The 14,589-nt window shown below is 49.1% G+C and overlaps 7 protein-coding genes across 7 annotated transcripts; 5 read left to right on the top strand and 2 right to left on the bottom strand.

Moving 5' to 3' along the window:
- Window positions 1–919: 919 nt before the first annotated feature.
- On the top strand, window positions 920–1,402 carry BC939DRAFT_482336 (uncharacterized protein; the record flags this gene model as incomplete). The annotated part of the gene is made up of 1 exon (XM_051559109.1): window positions 920–1,402. The coding sequence occupies one exon, from the start codon at window positions 920–922 to the stop codon at window positions 1,400–1,402; it is 483 nt and encodes a 160-aa protein (XP_051406130.1).
- BC939DRAFT_497677 (uncharacterized protein) lies at window positions 966–2,308 on the top strand. Its single transcript, XM_051559735.1, has 3 exons — window positions 966–1,073; window positions 1,118–1,152; window positions 1,246–2,308. Exon 3 carries the CDS (start codon window positions 1,465–1,467, stop codon window positions 2,278–2,280), a length of 816 nt encoding a protein of 271 aa, XP_051406131.1. The 5' UTR covers window positions 966–1,073; window positions 1,118–1,152; window positions 1,246–1,464; the 3' UTR covers window positions 2,281–2,308.
- Window positions 2,309–2,434: 126 nt separating this feature from the next.
- Window positions 2,435–4,087, bottom strand: BC939DRAFT_470504 (uncharacterized protein). The gene has a single exon (XM_051558123.1). It carries the CDS (start codon window positions 4,029–4,031, stop codon window positions 2,583–2,585), a length of 1,449 nt encoding a protein of 482 aa, XP_051406132.1. The 5' UTR covers window positions 4,032–4,087; the 3' UTR covers window positions 2,435–2,582.
- Window positions 4,088–4,795: 708 nt separating this feature from the next.
- BC939DRAFT_482338 (uncharacterized protein) lies at window positions 4,796–5,387 on the bottom strand (the record flags this gene model as incomplete). Its single annotated transcript, XM_051559110.1, has 2 exons — window positions 4,796–5,226; window positions 5,285–5,387. The coding sequence occupies 2 exons, from the start codon at window positions 5,385–5,387 to the stop codon at window positions 4,796–4,798; spliced, it is 534 nt and encodes a 177-aa protein (XP_051406133.1).
- Window positions 5,388–6,820: 1,433 nt separating this feature from the next.
- BC939DRAFT_497679 (CRAL-TRIO domain-containing protein) lies at window positions 6,821–8,369 on the top strand (the record flags this gene model as incomplete). The annotated part of the gene is made up of 3 exons (XM_051559736.1): window positions 6,821–7,240; window positions 7,341–7,560; window positions 7,646–8,369. The coding sequence occupies exons 1-3, from the start codon at window positions 6,865–6,867 to the stop codon at window positions 8,367–8,369; spliced, it is 1,320 nt and encodes a 439-aa protein (XP_051406134.1). The 5' UTR covers window positions 6,821–6,864.
- A 1,040-nt stretch (window positions 8,370–9,409) lies between these two features.
- Window positions 9,410–11,036, top strand: BC939DRAFT_508666 (CRAL-TRIO domain-containing protein; the record flags this gene model as incomplete). The annotated part of the gene is made up of 4 exons (XM_051561029.1): window positions 9,410–9,761; window positions 9,884–10,271; window positions 10,378–10,606; window positions 10,716–11,036. The coding sequence occupies 4 exons, from the start codon at window positions 9,410–9,412 to the stop codon at window positions 11,034–11,036; spliced, it is 1,290 nt and encodes a 429-aa protein (XP_051406135.1).
- A 661-nt stretch (window positions 11,037–11,697) lies between these two features.
- On the top strand, window positions 11,698–13,481 carry BC939DRAFT_65857 (apolipo protein O-domain-containing protein). The gene is made up of 4 exons (XM_051561810.1): window positions 11,698–12,204; window positions 12,359–12,530; window positions 12,665–12,763; window positions 12,869–13,481. The coding sequence occupies exons 1-4, from the start codon at window positions 12,148–12,150 to the stop codon at window positions 13,333–13,335; spliced, it is 795 nt and encodes a 264-aa protein (XP_051406136.1). The 5' UTR covers window positions 11,698–12,147; the 3' UTR covers window positions 13,336–13,481.
- Window positions 13,482–14,589: the final 1,108 nt, after the last annotated feature.

A 14,589-nucleotide genomic window follows, 5' to 3' on the forward strand; every position in this document is an offset into this window, starting at 1 on the left:
TTCGCAAGATAGAGGGCTGGCCAGCCAACTCCCCAGATTTGAGCCCCATCGAGTATGTCTGGTCCCTCCTTGATACCGCCCTCAATCGACGACAAAGACAACCCCGGGACATTACAGCCCTGGTGAGAGCTCTAATGGAGGAATGGAGTGCTTTATCACAAGAATATATTGCAAGACTGGTCGGCACGATGTCCCAGAGACTGGAATTCGTGAAAAAGTACAGCGGCGGTAATGGCAGATATTAAACGAACCGCAACCCTTTCCTTCAGCATACGCCACCCTGATATTCACCAAGGATGTTTCCCTAGAGCTCCTCGATAGACATGAGGATTTCCATAGCGACTGCATAACTCTTTTGGTGTGTTGTATATAGGTAATTTGACAAAAGCATGGGCGAAAATTATGATTGCCCAATTATAATTGTTAGGTGGCTGTACATGCACAGCAACATATCGAAACTTTTCCTCCGCTATCGAAAACATTGGCTGTGCACAGCTAACAGCAACATGAGACGTTGCGACCGACCTATGAACCCAAGAACCACTTTTCATTGCCTTATAAGGTAGTCTATGCTATATTCAGCGTAGTCGAATAAGTATGAAGACTAAAGCCTACTATTCGACCAAGATGGGACTCTAACTGTCCCACCCAATCTGCCCAGGCTTCTATTCTGGAGATGATAGAGTTCCGAGGAGCCATGGATCCCTAAGGTATATCACATCCAAGCCGCATACATTAACAAAAAAAAAGAAAAAAAAGTTTATTACTGAAAAGATACACACAGGCAGAGTCCCATCGAAGGGCAGAATAACTTTGTACACAATTGCCAATAAACTAGAGCTTTTCTTTCTTAAACAGAACAAACCCCTTCACGACTGACAGACACCCACGCCGCACCTTTTCTTCCTTCTTCTTCTCCATGACCAAAGCACCCCAGAATCCACTCCAGATACCAGAGCTACGTGCCCAGGTTGCACGATTCCTTGCCGTGGAGGACACCGTTGCATGCGCGCAAGTTTGCAAGGCCTGGACAGACCACTTTGTGTATCCTATATGGCACGCCATCGACTTTGACGAGGAAATGGATCTCCACCATCTCGGTCAAGACGCTCTTCGAAAATATGGACAGTACATTCGCATCGTCAAGAACCTTACAGAAGAGTCCGACCTGAGCATCATCCTCTGGTCACAGGCGTCCCAGCTGGAGCATCTCACAGTGGTTGTGCAAGATACGGCACGCTTCTATGCAACGACATTATCCGCCGCAGCAGCACCACTCTCCTATCCCTGGATATCTCCTGTCTGGCTTCCCCAGGGTCGTATTTATCGCTCGAAGCATTCTATCAGCGTCCCGGAACTGCAACAGCCTCGAAATTGTCCTCACTCACCATCAGTAGGCTGAAGCTTACACGAGATGCATTTTCGGCGCTACTGCAACAATGTCCCCTCCTCAACACTTTGGAAATGAAAGATATAGTCATCCATTGTAGTTTCGAGTCCGACATGTTTCAGCATTGCGGTTTGAAGGAGCTCTACGCCTCGATCAACCAGGTCTTCACAATGGATCCCAGCTTTCCTGGCGCGCCTTCGCTCTTTATCCACTTTCCGAACCTCGAAGATTGGAACACAGAGTATCGGACACCAACACCCACCATCTCCATGGATGTCATCGCCAAAGACGTAGCTCGATACTGTCCGCTACTGAAAGGACTCCATACCGGAACCGGAGGCGACATTACGAAGGACCTTCTGCTACAAGTCTTCCGAAATCTGAGTACTATCGTCGTTTCCTATAAGATACTTTCCGCAGATATAGTCACGGCAATACTCTCTCATCATAATACGCTGGAACATCTAATGACATTCATCCCACATGATGGTTTTCTCGAATCCGACAATGTGCCAGCGCTAACGGATCAACTACAGCATTCTAGACGGGCCATCGATCTTTTACCGCAGCTCTGTACAAAGCTAAAGTTACTCTGTCTTTCGTTACATGAGATGCATATCGATGAGATTGAACAGGTGACTTGGGGTTGCAAGGGTCTGGAAGCATTGCATATCAGGATCCATGGACTGAACACCAAAGAGAAGATTGATCGGACTATCCAACTGTGGAGGGACGGAAGGGCCAAGAGCACCGCGTTGAAGGACGGCGCCGGAGCTCTTCAGTGCGACACATCCATCGAGGCGCGAGTGGCCCGACATCTTTTACGATTCGAAAAGCTGCGGAAAATTTGGCTTGGGCATAAGATCAGGACAATCAATGGGCCCCTATAGGGTCACCAGCATTAGAACAATAAAACATGTCTCTCTGTAACTTTAAGTTTTTGAAGAAAAGCGGGTGAAAGTGCATGCTAGACTGCGGTTGTGTCAATCATACAGACATATAGCATGGCTATCTTTGAACTTCTGGATCCAGCTATCGACAGAATGAGCAATTGCTGAATCGAATACATTTTTATTGCTGATATCAACCCTTTCAGAAGCATGGCATAGTATGAGCATGCAAAATGAGTGGTAAGGGCAAAGGAAGTTATGCGCAAGACTGTAAAAGTACAATATCATGGGTCACAGGCTAGTTAAACCTGGACCTGGATCGCATTCTGGACCTCGTTCTCAATAGCGAGGGGACCCGCAATATCACCAGCAATAGCGTTTAAAGCTGCGCATCTATTTGTTCCCGCAATGCTGTTGTCGACATTGCTACCGTCCTCGAGCTGTTCCCGACTGGTGCCTTGCCCTTGTCTGTTGGTTTCATCCTGATTCGCACGACTAGTCTCGTCTTGATTCTGGTTGCCTTCCGCAACACCAGCATTGTCAACTCCTTGTTTGTTCTTGTTATCGTCCTTGCCCTTGCCCTTGCCCTTTGCCGCGCTTGGGTCTCTGCCTTTTTCTCTGATCGTAAACGCCCTGTTTCGGCTCCTCGCCACCTTATTCTTGCAGCAGTCGACCCCGATCCACCCTCCATGCAGTTCCAGAGCGCGCTTCTGAAGCTCATAGGTACGGTACAATCGCATCGGGGTGCCTAAACGCTTGTAGGGATTCCGTCGTACATCGCAGTGAAGGTCTCTGAGATCCGTCTCGGTGAAAGAATAGTTGTAAAAGGCATCTGTTTTTGGCATCTTATGCATCCGAAACTCATACGCGCCAGCATCGTTCTCTCGGAGGGGCTCAGGATGCTTCTTGTAGTATTGGAGGCGACAGTCGCGGCACAGCGACCAAATGAGTCCATTATCATCGTCGTCGGCCATCGCGAGTGGGATGTCTGAAGGTCTCTCCCTGCCTGCCTTGTGTGAATAACATCTGTCGCAGATCCAGAATGAGTGCACACAGACGAGTGCCATATGAGATCGATACTTTTTCTTGGGTTCACCGAGGTTGGCAGCCTGACATATGGCCTTCCAGGCCGCAAACGAACGCGACCCATCAAGCCATGTTTCCGAGAGAACAGAAATCCTGGCGACTTGGGACAGCGGCAGAAGGGACAGGATCTTGTGCCAGACCTCTGTTGGAAGCAGAGAACATGGATCCGTTGGATTCACAGGATGAGGAGGCTGCACCAAAGTCGTGATGGCTTCCTTTTCTTCTGGTGAGTGCTGTCCAGGCTGATTTGTTTTAGGTGCGGCGGTAGATGCCCCATGCACCTTAGCTCGTTTACGAGGTCGTTTGGGTTTACCCTCGCACTCCGCCGCGTTAGCGTCCTCTGAGATGGCTGCTCGCTTTTTGGTTTTTAGCGTCTTGCCTCCCTTAGGCAAAATCGATCGCTCTGTTCGTGTCGCTGTAATTGCGTCGGTCCCAAGCTCATTCACTAATTCTGATTTCTTCTTGACTAGGCGCTGCTTCTTGCATGTGTTGACATCATTGCGCGGTCCGGGTTTGGTTACTGTCAGCCTGCGTGCTTTGTTCGCTTGCTTTGCATTGACAACTGTCTTCTTGGGCTTGGTTATAACCGGGGGAGGAGATTCATGAAGGGCTGCTTTGGCCGCTTTCTGAACAAGACGGGAGGATTTCCTGATGCCGGTGGACATGGTGTTGAACCTGTTGATGGGTGATGGAAATCGTTTTGAGGGTCACGCTTCAGAAGGTTTAAGGGTTTAAGGTTTAGGAGTGATGCTCTGTGCTCAAAAGTTCTCCATCAAGCGCGCTATTCTTATCCTATTGGACACCCAATGGCAGCGATGAACCGACCCCAGTATTACAGCCACTATTCGTACCGGGCCTTACACAGGAGCCAAAGTTTTTTTTTTTTTTTTTTTTTTCCAAGGGCTGCGGAAGACGCTGTCCATCACTAACGCGCATATGCGAAGGACTACAACCGGGTGGTTGCCAAGCTCCTGGACATCGTTGTCGTCTACTTGGAGGGCTCCTTGAAATCTTCGACGTGGCGATTGAGAGTACTAATCTGATAGAGGATTTCAAACAGGATATCAGGATTTCGACCCCTTCGTTTATTATTTGGGCTCCACTCTCGAGAACTTAGATCACTGCATCGCGATGGTCGGCAGCCTCGCAGCAAAACCTGGCAAGACAACAAGAGGCTTGATGGCATAGCTGACCAAATAGAGTCTCTTCACGAAAAATACGGCAACAAGTCCCAGTAACACAACAACATCTATATCACGAGGAATATGATCAACATCGGCCTTTGTGCGACAAATGCTGTTGTTGATGAGTAAATGTCGAAAATGTACAGCTACATGGCAATGAAGTTGAAACACTAAGCGGAATGCAATGACGGGGTTTCGAGGCCGATAAAGGGGGTCCACACAAAGCTCCATGAGAGAGTCCTTGCCTAGCTCCAGTACTTCTTAAAGCATACCAAAGATAACTTGAGGAGCTGAGGGCGTTCATCAATAGTGTCGACACCATGCTGTTGATCGATTGACTGAATTCCCTTGCTCCTCCACAGCTCCAATAATTGCGTGTCGTAACTGACCTTGAAATATACTGCAATCTCCGTACGGATAGGTAGTGCTTGATCGAGCTTCTTGGGGGCCTGAAGCACTTTGACATGGTGCAGGAAGGCATAGATATTACTGTCTCCATGCTTCGGGAGGTACCACACAGTTTTGTTAACGAGAAGCAGGAAACCGCGATTCAGAGTGCAATCGAAGTTCAACAACCATTGTATGAATGACAACTTTGTCAAGTCCTCAGTATCGGCATCAATCACCGTGCCGTGATGATTATCCGATGCAAAGACAATGGGTGCACTTTGCCAGACTAGATTGTGGCAAGGTTAGAAATATAGTTGGCACAAGCTTTTGTACATGTCTCTTACACCTATCAAAGATATTCGGATCCTGCTTGTCTTTACCACTTGCATTGCAGCAAAGTAGCACAGAGACACTTGTCAACTCCATGTTGCATGCCGCTTCAGCCATTGATGTTGTTCTCTAGGAATACTCTCGCTGGTATCGTTGTCAAGTGCATACCAGTCATTTCGCACGAATAGATGTCATCCAACTTGCTGTATCTGCGAAGTTTTTACCGCCATAATTCACATGCCCTGGCGGATTATCAGCCGGTCTGGGACCGACACGTGGGCCCTCGAGACACAAATTGTGCCGCCTCTTAGAACTCCTGAGCTACCCGGACGTGGGCTTGCACGGCGGAAGCGGTTCAGGCAACAGGCCAGAGAGCATTCAATGAGTCCCAAACGCCTGGGCCGCCAGTTTCTTGTTTGAGACCTGAGCGCAATGGAAGCGGAGATCCTCCGTTCACATCATCACGAGCTCCTCCAGGATTTTGAACTGAGACTCTACCAGACTATAGGGCTCCTCCGGTGAATGATCGGTGCAATTAAGATATGTGCCCCGTTGCGGCGTGTTTTTAAGGACGATTAAAACTGAGTGGTAGTCATGGTGGAGAGAAGGAAGGCGGCGAAGAGACTTATAGGAAAAAGGTGCTTCGCCCTGTTTGCAAATCTCGTTCTGAGGAAATCAGGTACGCTGGGAGAAAGTCAATGCTCGCAGTCCGAGTTGATAAATGTGCTTAAGGACGCAATTCCTAGAAATGACACTGGAATGCTGAATTACCGACATCGATTCAGCCATCTAATTTTGGTGTTACAGCAAATGCTAAGGAGGCCATTCCCAAGCGAAAACACGTCCTCACCAACACTGCCTGAATTTTTCTTTTGCAGCTGCGGCCGGATACGAAGTTGGTGTGTATGCGTGTGTGTTTGGGGGAGGGGGAGGGTAGTAGACAATTAAATTTACGTTTAACACATGCATAATAATTATACTTTATGGTGCCCCGTCTATCCTGTGAAAGTCCGCGCTCCACACGCAGATTTTCATATCCGAAGCCTTTGTAATAAACGTCGGTGCGTACGCATGAGCACATGAACGCGCTGTTACGAGCCCAGTGACTGCAGTTGTACGCATTGCTTGCAGCCGAAAGAAAAGGTTAGTTTTAGTTCTCTCACGCACCACAGTACGAAAAAAAACCCCCCTTCGTCGGTTGAGCCATTCTCACCCCACACTCCATATCTCGTGTCTTCGCTTGTGTTGCATGGATAACCAATGCGTCCTCAAATTTATTAACCTTGTTACCAGCTTCAGGCGCTCATTTATTTTTTGTACCTTTATTCCGAGTTGTAACACTATTATACCATATCCATTGTTTTGAGGTTAAGAAGTGAGTACTAACCATAATAAACCTCGGCTTGTATGGTGGAATAACCGGTGTCAAAAACCACAAAGTTGGTATCGTCGTATCCGAGGAATCGGTCAACGGACTTTGCCTCGCCCCAACCGCTGGACAAGCTATAAAAGCGCGAACTCCCCTTGTTCGTTTCTTCAACACCAATCTCTCTCATTTACTTCACCTCCTTTATAACGACGACAACAACACACAATGGCAAAAGGCGACATCCCCACACCTCCAGGAACCGGCTACACCGGCTGCCTGACGCCCGAGCAGAAAAAGACCCTCAAGGAAGTGTGGTCCATCATCTTCACGATTGCGGATTCTGGCGAAGCAGTCGTCTCCACGGACATGATGCGCGAGGTCGAGAAGGAGGCCAAGTCCGGCGCAGGCGCTCAATCGGCTACAGTCCAAGCGGCAGCTAAGGCGGGCTGGTTCTCGAGCAACAAGTCCGCCAAGGCCGAATCGGATGCCAAGACAGCAGGATATAGCGCCGGTATGGCCAAGGTCTCGCTGGCGGACTTGGGATTGAGCGTAGACAAGTTGAGACCGATTCTATGGGACAACGTTATGGGTGATCATCCCGGTAAGTGCTTTTCCATTCTTTCTTCTTGAGGGAACCAATGTTGCTCACTCTGGGATAATACAGTTGAGCTAACACTGTTTGGAATCTCTTGTTTCTGCAGATGCTTTGCTGCTGAGATTTGTACGTGCGCGCAAGTGGAACGTTATGAATGCGCTCAATATGCTGTTCAAGGCCTTCAAATGGAGACTGGACGAGGACATTCCTGCAGTCAAGTACTCGACCGATGTTCAGCTCAACGCCCAGTATCCCAAGTTCTTTGAGCAGCTTGAGATGGGTAAATTCTACATCCACGGTACCGATTTCGACAATCGCATCGTTGCGTAAGTTCAGCTTTCCATTACTCATTGTCTTTTACTCAATAGCATTATAATTCCCTTAACTAAGTATCCGATTCAACAAAAACAGGTACCTGAATGTCCGCCTTCACCATCCCGGTGATCAGCCCGCAAAGACCCTCGAGAAACTGACCATCTACGTGATGGAGTGTGGCCGTGTTCTGCTTGAGCGCCCCGTCGAGACCGTCTGTCTTGTCTTTGACCTCACTGGGTTTTCACTCTCCAATATGGATTTCGCCATGGTCAAGTATCTTGTCACGATCTTTGAGGCCTACTACCCAGAATCTTTGGGCCGCATCATCATCCACGGCGCTCCCTTCGTCTTCTGGGGTGTCTGGAAGATGATCCAGCCTTTGCTGGATCCCGTGGTTGCTTCCAAGGTCCGATTCACGCGTTCAGATCAGGATTTGCTCGAACACATCCCAGCAAATCATTTGCCAGACCGATATAAGGGTGGACTGGACCGCTATAGGTACTCGTACCCACATGCTCAGCCTGGAGAGAACAAGATCATGGAGGATACGGCGACGAAAGAGAAGCTTGTGACAGAGTGGAAGGAGACCTTCTGGAAGTTCGAGGCGCTGACGAGAGAATGGATCCAGGTCGGAACACCCGAGGCAACATCGAAAAGGTCAGAGGGGGAGATTGAGAAGGAGAGGGAGCAGGTGGCGAAGGACTTGAGGTTGGCATTCTTCAAGATGGACCCATACATCCGCGCGAGGAATATGTTCCACCGAACGACGCCGCCAGTTGCGAATGCGGATGGAAGTGTTCACTGGGTCTACAACAACTGAGTCTGATATTTTCTTTTTCCTTCTCCCCAGTCCTCTCTTTCTCTCTCTCTTTTCGGTGAATGTTCTTTGTATATTTCTGCTTCTTGCGAACTCACGAATAAAAATGAGCAATGGCTAAATGATTCGTTGGTGCAAAAGTCGGCTATTGACATATGATAGATCCATTTGTCCCCCTCGAGAAAGTCGTGGGGGGGGGGAGGGCGGGGGAAAGATATTTCAGCAGTGATTATTACTAGGCTACTTTCTCCACTTCACCGACTCCACATACACAAAACACAAAAGCAGGCACAAAAATGAAATAATTTCGGCTGCCGTTGGTCAACACATGTCCAGTAGAGTAGAACCTATCGACATGGCTGGTGCTCGGCTCCCAGAATTTTTGCGTGTGGGATCGTGCATGCGAAGCACGATGCAATGCACTGCAGTGCAATGAAGTGCAATGCCCCATGGAGTCCCTTTGTATCTGGCGCAAGAGTCATATGAACACTCGGCTGGAGCGGGATAATTGGTTTGAAACGTGTCGACCCAACATCTCGGCGCCACTTCAGTCACAACCCTTCCCCCTGGACCCACTCCTGACAGCAGGGATCATGATGGTTATCGTGATGGCGGTGGGCGGGGCAGGGCGGTGCGGGATGATAGACTAGGCGGATGTGGGGAGTGAGCATTTGAGGTGACCAATGGGAGAGAAGGGGGGGGGGGGGGTTGCACAAGTTGCACAAGCGAATTTCCCTTAGTGCAAGTGGAATTTCATTCAGTTGGATACGGCGTCTCTGTTTGCCCATGTGTGTGTGTGCGGTGTGTGGAGAGAAAGAGCCTGGCATAAGAAAATCTTGTCAGGGGCAGAAGGAGAGATAGCCAATCCCCAGTGGGGCAACGATAATGACGACTACAGCGGCCGTCTTAGTGCCGCCCGCCCCATCTCATCCTCTTTCTTCTCATCCCTCATCCGCTTTCTCATCCCACCTTCCTCATCATCTGCCTCGTCCTCTTTTGCTGTTGCCCTACATCTCTCCATCTCCTATTCTTCTTCCTCCACAATGGCAAAGACTGACCTCCCCACTCCTCCAGGCACCGGTCTCGTCGGCGCGCTGACTCCCGACCAGAAAGAGCTTCTCAAGCAGATGTGGGCCGAGATCTTCCAGATAGCCGACTCTGGCGAGGTCAATGTCCCTAATGACTTGCTTACTGCTCCGTCCTCAGCAAATGCTGAGACCGCTTCCGTCAAGTCCAAGACCGCGACTGCAAAGAAGAGCTGGTTCGGTACCTCTAAGGCTGCCCCTGCTGCCGCGGAGGAGACCCCTACCACCCGTATCAACCTTGCAGACATTGGTCTTTCGGTCGAACAGCTTCGCCCTGCTCTCTGGAACAATATCCTTGGAGATCATCCTGGTACGGTGCCTTTCCTCTTTGTCATTCCACCCTTTCCCTTTTGCGTTCAATTGCTTCGCATTCAGCTGTTTAGATGTGTTTATTAACTCACTGTCTACATATTCCTTTTAACTCTCGGTTAGATTCGCTTCTGCTTCGATTCTTGAGAGCACGCAAGTGGAATGTGACCAACGGCATGAACATGATCTTGAAGGCGTTCAAGTGGCGTCTTGAGGACGACATTGAGGAGGTCAAGTCCAAGAACGAGGACGAGCTCGATACTAAGTACCGCGGTTTCAAGCTGCAAATGGAGCTGGGCAAGTCCTATGTCCACGGCACCGACAAGACGGGACGCCCCGTCGTTTTCATTAACGTTAGACTGCACAAGCCCGCAGACCAGGACGCCAAGGCACTGGAAAAGTTCACCATCTACGTTATGGAGACTGGCCGCTTGCTGATCCAGCCCCCAGTTGAGACCGCGTGCCTGGTCTTTGACATGACTGGATTCGGACTCGCCAATATGGATTATGGGTAAGGAGCCGTTCATGTACCACAGCCGCAAAACAGCAATCAATCCTCCCCTTTTTTTAAATAACGCAGCATTGAACTAACATCCTTCATTTTTTTTCGCTTTTAGATTTGTCAAGTTCCTAGTGCAATGCTTTGAGGCATACTACCCAGAGTCGCTCGGAGTGCTTATCATTCACAAGGCACCATTGGTGTTCTGGGGTGTTTGGAAGATCATCGAGCCTTGGCTGGACCCCGTCGTCGCCTCAAAGATCCGTTTCACTCGTAGCGACAAGGAGCTGACCGAGCTTATTGATCCCGAGCATCTCCCTAACAAGTATGAAGGCGGCAAGGATCAGGTATGTTGAACATAGTGTTCATTTGTAATGATGCCTGTTCCATCTTTCGTGTTGCTTTGTCTTTTGAACAACTCCATTAATCATACTTTCTTTTGACTTGGATGAACAGTACACATATGAGTACATCCCTCCCGTCGCTGGTGAGAATGACCGCATGAAGGACACAGAAACGCGCGAGCGTCTGCTTGAGGAGTGGAAGGCCATCATGTGGAAGTTTGAGGCCCTGACACGCGAGTGGATCGCATGCAAAAAGACAGAGGGCGCTCGCTCGGAGGAGGTTATTGAGGCCGAGAGACTGGCGGTGAGCAAGGAATTGAGGGTCGCGTACTTCAAGCTCGACCCTTACATCCGTGCCAGAAACCTGTACCACCGTTCAGAGCACCCCGTTCTCCAGGGCGATGGTTCCGCGATCTGGACATACAAGAACTAGGCACACAGCTGTATGATGTTGTATATACACTTTTTGTTCGTTCATAGACAGCCGGTAGATAAATGTGATATTTCTTTGTATTCAGAATCACGGAATGTGCAAAGAATGCACTTGTTTGAACATTCACTGCCACGGATTCACTCAGTATCAAGAGCCTTGGATCTCTTGAGGGCCCAGTTAACATAGTAAAGTGGCGCCCAGGAGGAAAAATAAGTACATTTTGGCTTAAAAAACCTGAGCCTGAGCTTTCTGCATCGATGAATGATCTCAACTCCATCATATTGAAATGCGTTTTTAAAGTTTTTACAACCCCCAAATCTCCTGGCCCGCTGCGAAGGCAATGTTTTAGACCCCAGATGATATAGTAGACCGCCACCCTCATTCAAAATAAATGTCATTTTACTCAGAAATCTGGATCTTTTCGAATTGAATGGTGCGGTTGGTTGTGCTGAATGAGCAGATCGTGAATATTGATCTGTTCTACCTACTCCTTGAGGAATGAAGGGATGCTGATTGGGCATGTCCAGTTCGATTGGAATGATCACCATTCAGAGTGACCCTTAAAATTGCATTCACCATTCAGATCCACGTGACTTTCAACGGCCAGGCACACTTCCGTGATTTTTTTGCTCCGATGATCTCATTGTTGGCAACAGTTAGTCAATCAATCCCTCACTCCCCACTCTTTTTCATCAAATCTCTCTATTTTCATATACCATGTTCCGTGCTACACAATCCTTGAAGGTACAGGCCAGTCGGGGGGATCTATTCCGGAGCTGCAACAGGAACAGGAGCCATGCCGGGAAACTTGGTGCTGATCTACTTTTCGCGACGCTCAATTACGAGATCACCAACAACTGGGACACTCTGGAGCTGAAGTGAGCTCGACTTTGCGCATAGCAAGGCTACTAGAACCAACTCATACCTTAACATATTACCGGGACGACATATACATCCAGGAACTGCCATTAAGCGCGCGCCTCATATCGACTAAAAATGAACTGTGTCAGGAGTGGTACCTGATCAATGCCATTAACAAGTAAATCCTTTCTCGTGTTCAATTGCCTCGCAGACAAAGTCCTTGGTCGTCCTCGGCGCCAGCGTCGGACTCATGGCCAGCACTAGCGGTGCTGTTGCTTTCATGGAGGGCAAGGAGCGCAAGCAGAAGGTAAGCAGAGGCGTGGAATGTCCTTTACCCTTGAATCTCCAGTACCTTCTTGATCGACTCAATTGCTCAGGAACGATCTGTGTCTGTTGGAACATTCTTAATATACAATGCGGGCATTAACGTTCTTCTTCTTCTTTTACCTTTGTCAACTCAGCTCCCTATTTACGACGAGCCTGAGCCTGAGATGGTGGTTAAGGAGGAACCCACGCGCTTGGATGAGGTCCTTCGCGCAGCACGCAAGGAGACGGATCGTCAGATTTTAGGCATGAAGTACCATCTCCAGATGGCCACCAACAAGGTTGTCGATCTCGAGAAGGAGGCTGAGGGTAAGTGTTCTGGTTCTTGTCTCGACAGTTTAGCGGAATGCACTGCACCGGTAGATTCTCCATTACGAGCTATTGCGTCATGTCAATTTTAACATTCCTCATGTATTATTATTACTTTATCCTCTTCAATCTAGGCAACATCAAGTCGGTTCTGGTCAAGGAGGAGGAAGTCATGCCTGCTGCGATCTATGTCGTTGTTGCCGGCTTTGCTGGATCGATCTTTGCCAGACGCCGTATGTGTCTAGTCATACAAAACTGTGTACGCATTGCATCATGACAGGTACAAAGGAATTGATTTATTGAACATCCTGTATCTTCTTTGCGTTGCAATTGAATAGGCAATATTTTGCTCCGCTTCCTGTCCCCCGTCGCCTTCTCTGCCCTGGCCTTTGGATACTTCTTCCCCTCGTCGTCGAACCGTTTGATCGCACGCGCGAACCAGTCTGATCTTTCGAAATATATCCCTCAGGATCTTCAAAAGCAACTGCGCGAATTGACTGGACAGGTCAGCAGCACCGGTAACCAAGTTGTGGAGGAAGTGAAGCAGACTGCCAAGGACGCAAAGAAGACTGTGGAGAAGAATGAGGAGTCGGTGCAGGAAAGGGTGCAGGAGAAGATCCAGGAGACTGTTGCGGCAGCGAAGGACACTGCTGAGGATGTGAAGGAGAAGGTTGCGGAGCTGAAGAAGGCATTGATTGAGGAGACCGAGAAGGGCAAGAACAAGGTGGAGGAGCTTGTGGAGAAGTCGGACATGGAGGCTAGGCAGGCCAAGATCCGCGCGGAGGATTCGCTTAAGCGCGTCTAAAGTGGTGGTCCAGACCGCAGGAGCTAATAATGTCGAACCGTATCAATCTAGCACGCATTGCATGGGAATATAAATGGATATAAAATATGTAAATGAATATAAATAGTAAAAAAAAAAAAATTAGTCCAATGGGACCCTGAAACATGGCTCCTCCCACTCTTTCCCCGCTTGTTTTCAATGTGTGCAAACTCAATTTGAGGCAACCAATCAGCACGCGTCAAGAGCATGTTTTTTGCAGGGGCCAGTTGCAGTAGACTAGCCGGACAGCCGTGTGCTCAACGCCTTAAGGAAGAAAAGGAAAGAGGAGGAAAGGGACTTCACTGGATGTCGCCTTCATCCGCTGTAGACAACCCAACCGGGCGGCTGGACTATCAGCCGATATACCCTTCTTCTTTCTTTTTTTTTTTCCTTCTCCATTCGTGATCACTTTTACGCCATCCGCCTTTTCTCCATCCCCTCCATCCCTTCTAACACATCTTTCTTTTTTTTCTTTTTTTTTTTCTTTCTTTTTTTTTTTCATCTGTTTATTTTTGTATCCGCTCTGTCGGGTCAGAGGTCCTTTCGTGCGAGACCAGTGTCATGTCATGAATCCTATCCCTCGGAACCTCCGTCACCTCGAGGCCCTGTTTGACCACTACAACGTCGATGAAAAGGGCCGCTTCCTCGGAGAGTCCTCGTCCTTCTACCTCTGCTGCAGCCCCGTCCTGCCCATCCTACCCCCTACTTCTCCTAAAGTATCAGCGAACAGCCATGGAACATCGTTTGCAGCGCCTGGACACTCGACATCATCCTCGATCACAGGAACGGCTTCTTCATTGTCGATAGGACCCCAAGGCCAGGTCAATGCAACTGTCCCAGACCCTCTGCCATCATCTGCCAACGAGCCCACCCTCACTGCCGACCCCCTATCCTATACCGGGCGCATTGGACCCTCGGTTGCTTCCCTCACAGTCAACAACCAAATTCAGGACTCCTCTTCGCCATGTACACGTTTCCGTGGATCGGGACTTGGCCTAGGCGTCTCAGTCGTGGATGCAGTCGTCAGCCCATCTGTGGATACAGCTACAGGCAACACCCCGGCGTACCGCGATCCCGAGTTCCCGGTGGTGTCACAATCTGCAGCAGTCTTGTCTCAGTTCCCCTCACAGCAACTGGCCCGGGAACTGATCGTGCTTTATTTCTCCAAGGTCAATCGATTCATGCCAATTGTCCCGACTCTGTTCCTAGACGAGTATGACGCAGGGGTGCAGCAAT

The sequence above is a fragment of the Gamsiella multidivaricata genome (assembly GCF_025024155.1).
Source record: "Gamsiella multidivaricata strain RSA 2152 chromosome Unknown BC939scaffold_144, whole genome shotgun sequence".
NCBI classification, from domain to species: Eukaryota; Fungi; Mortierellomycota; class Mortierellomycetes; order Mortierellales; family Mortierellaceae; genus Gamsiella; species Gamsiella multidivaricata.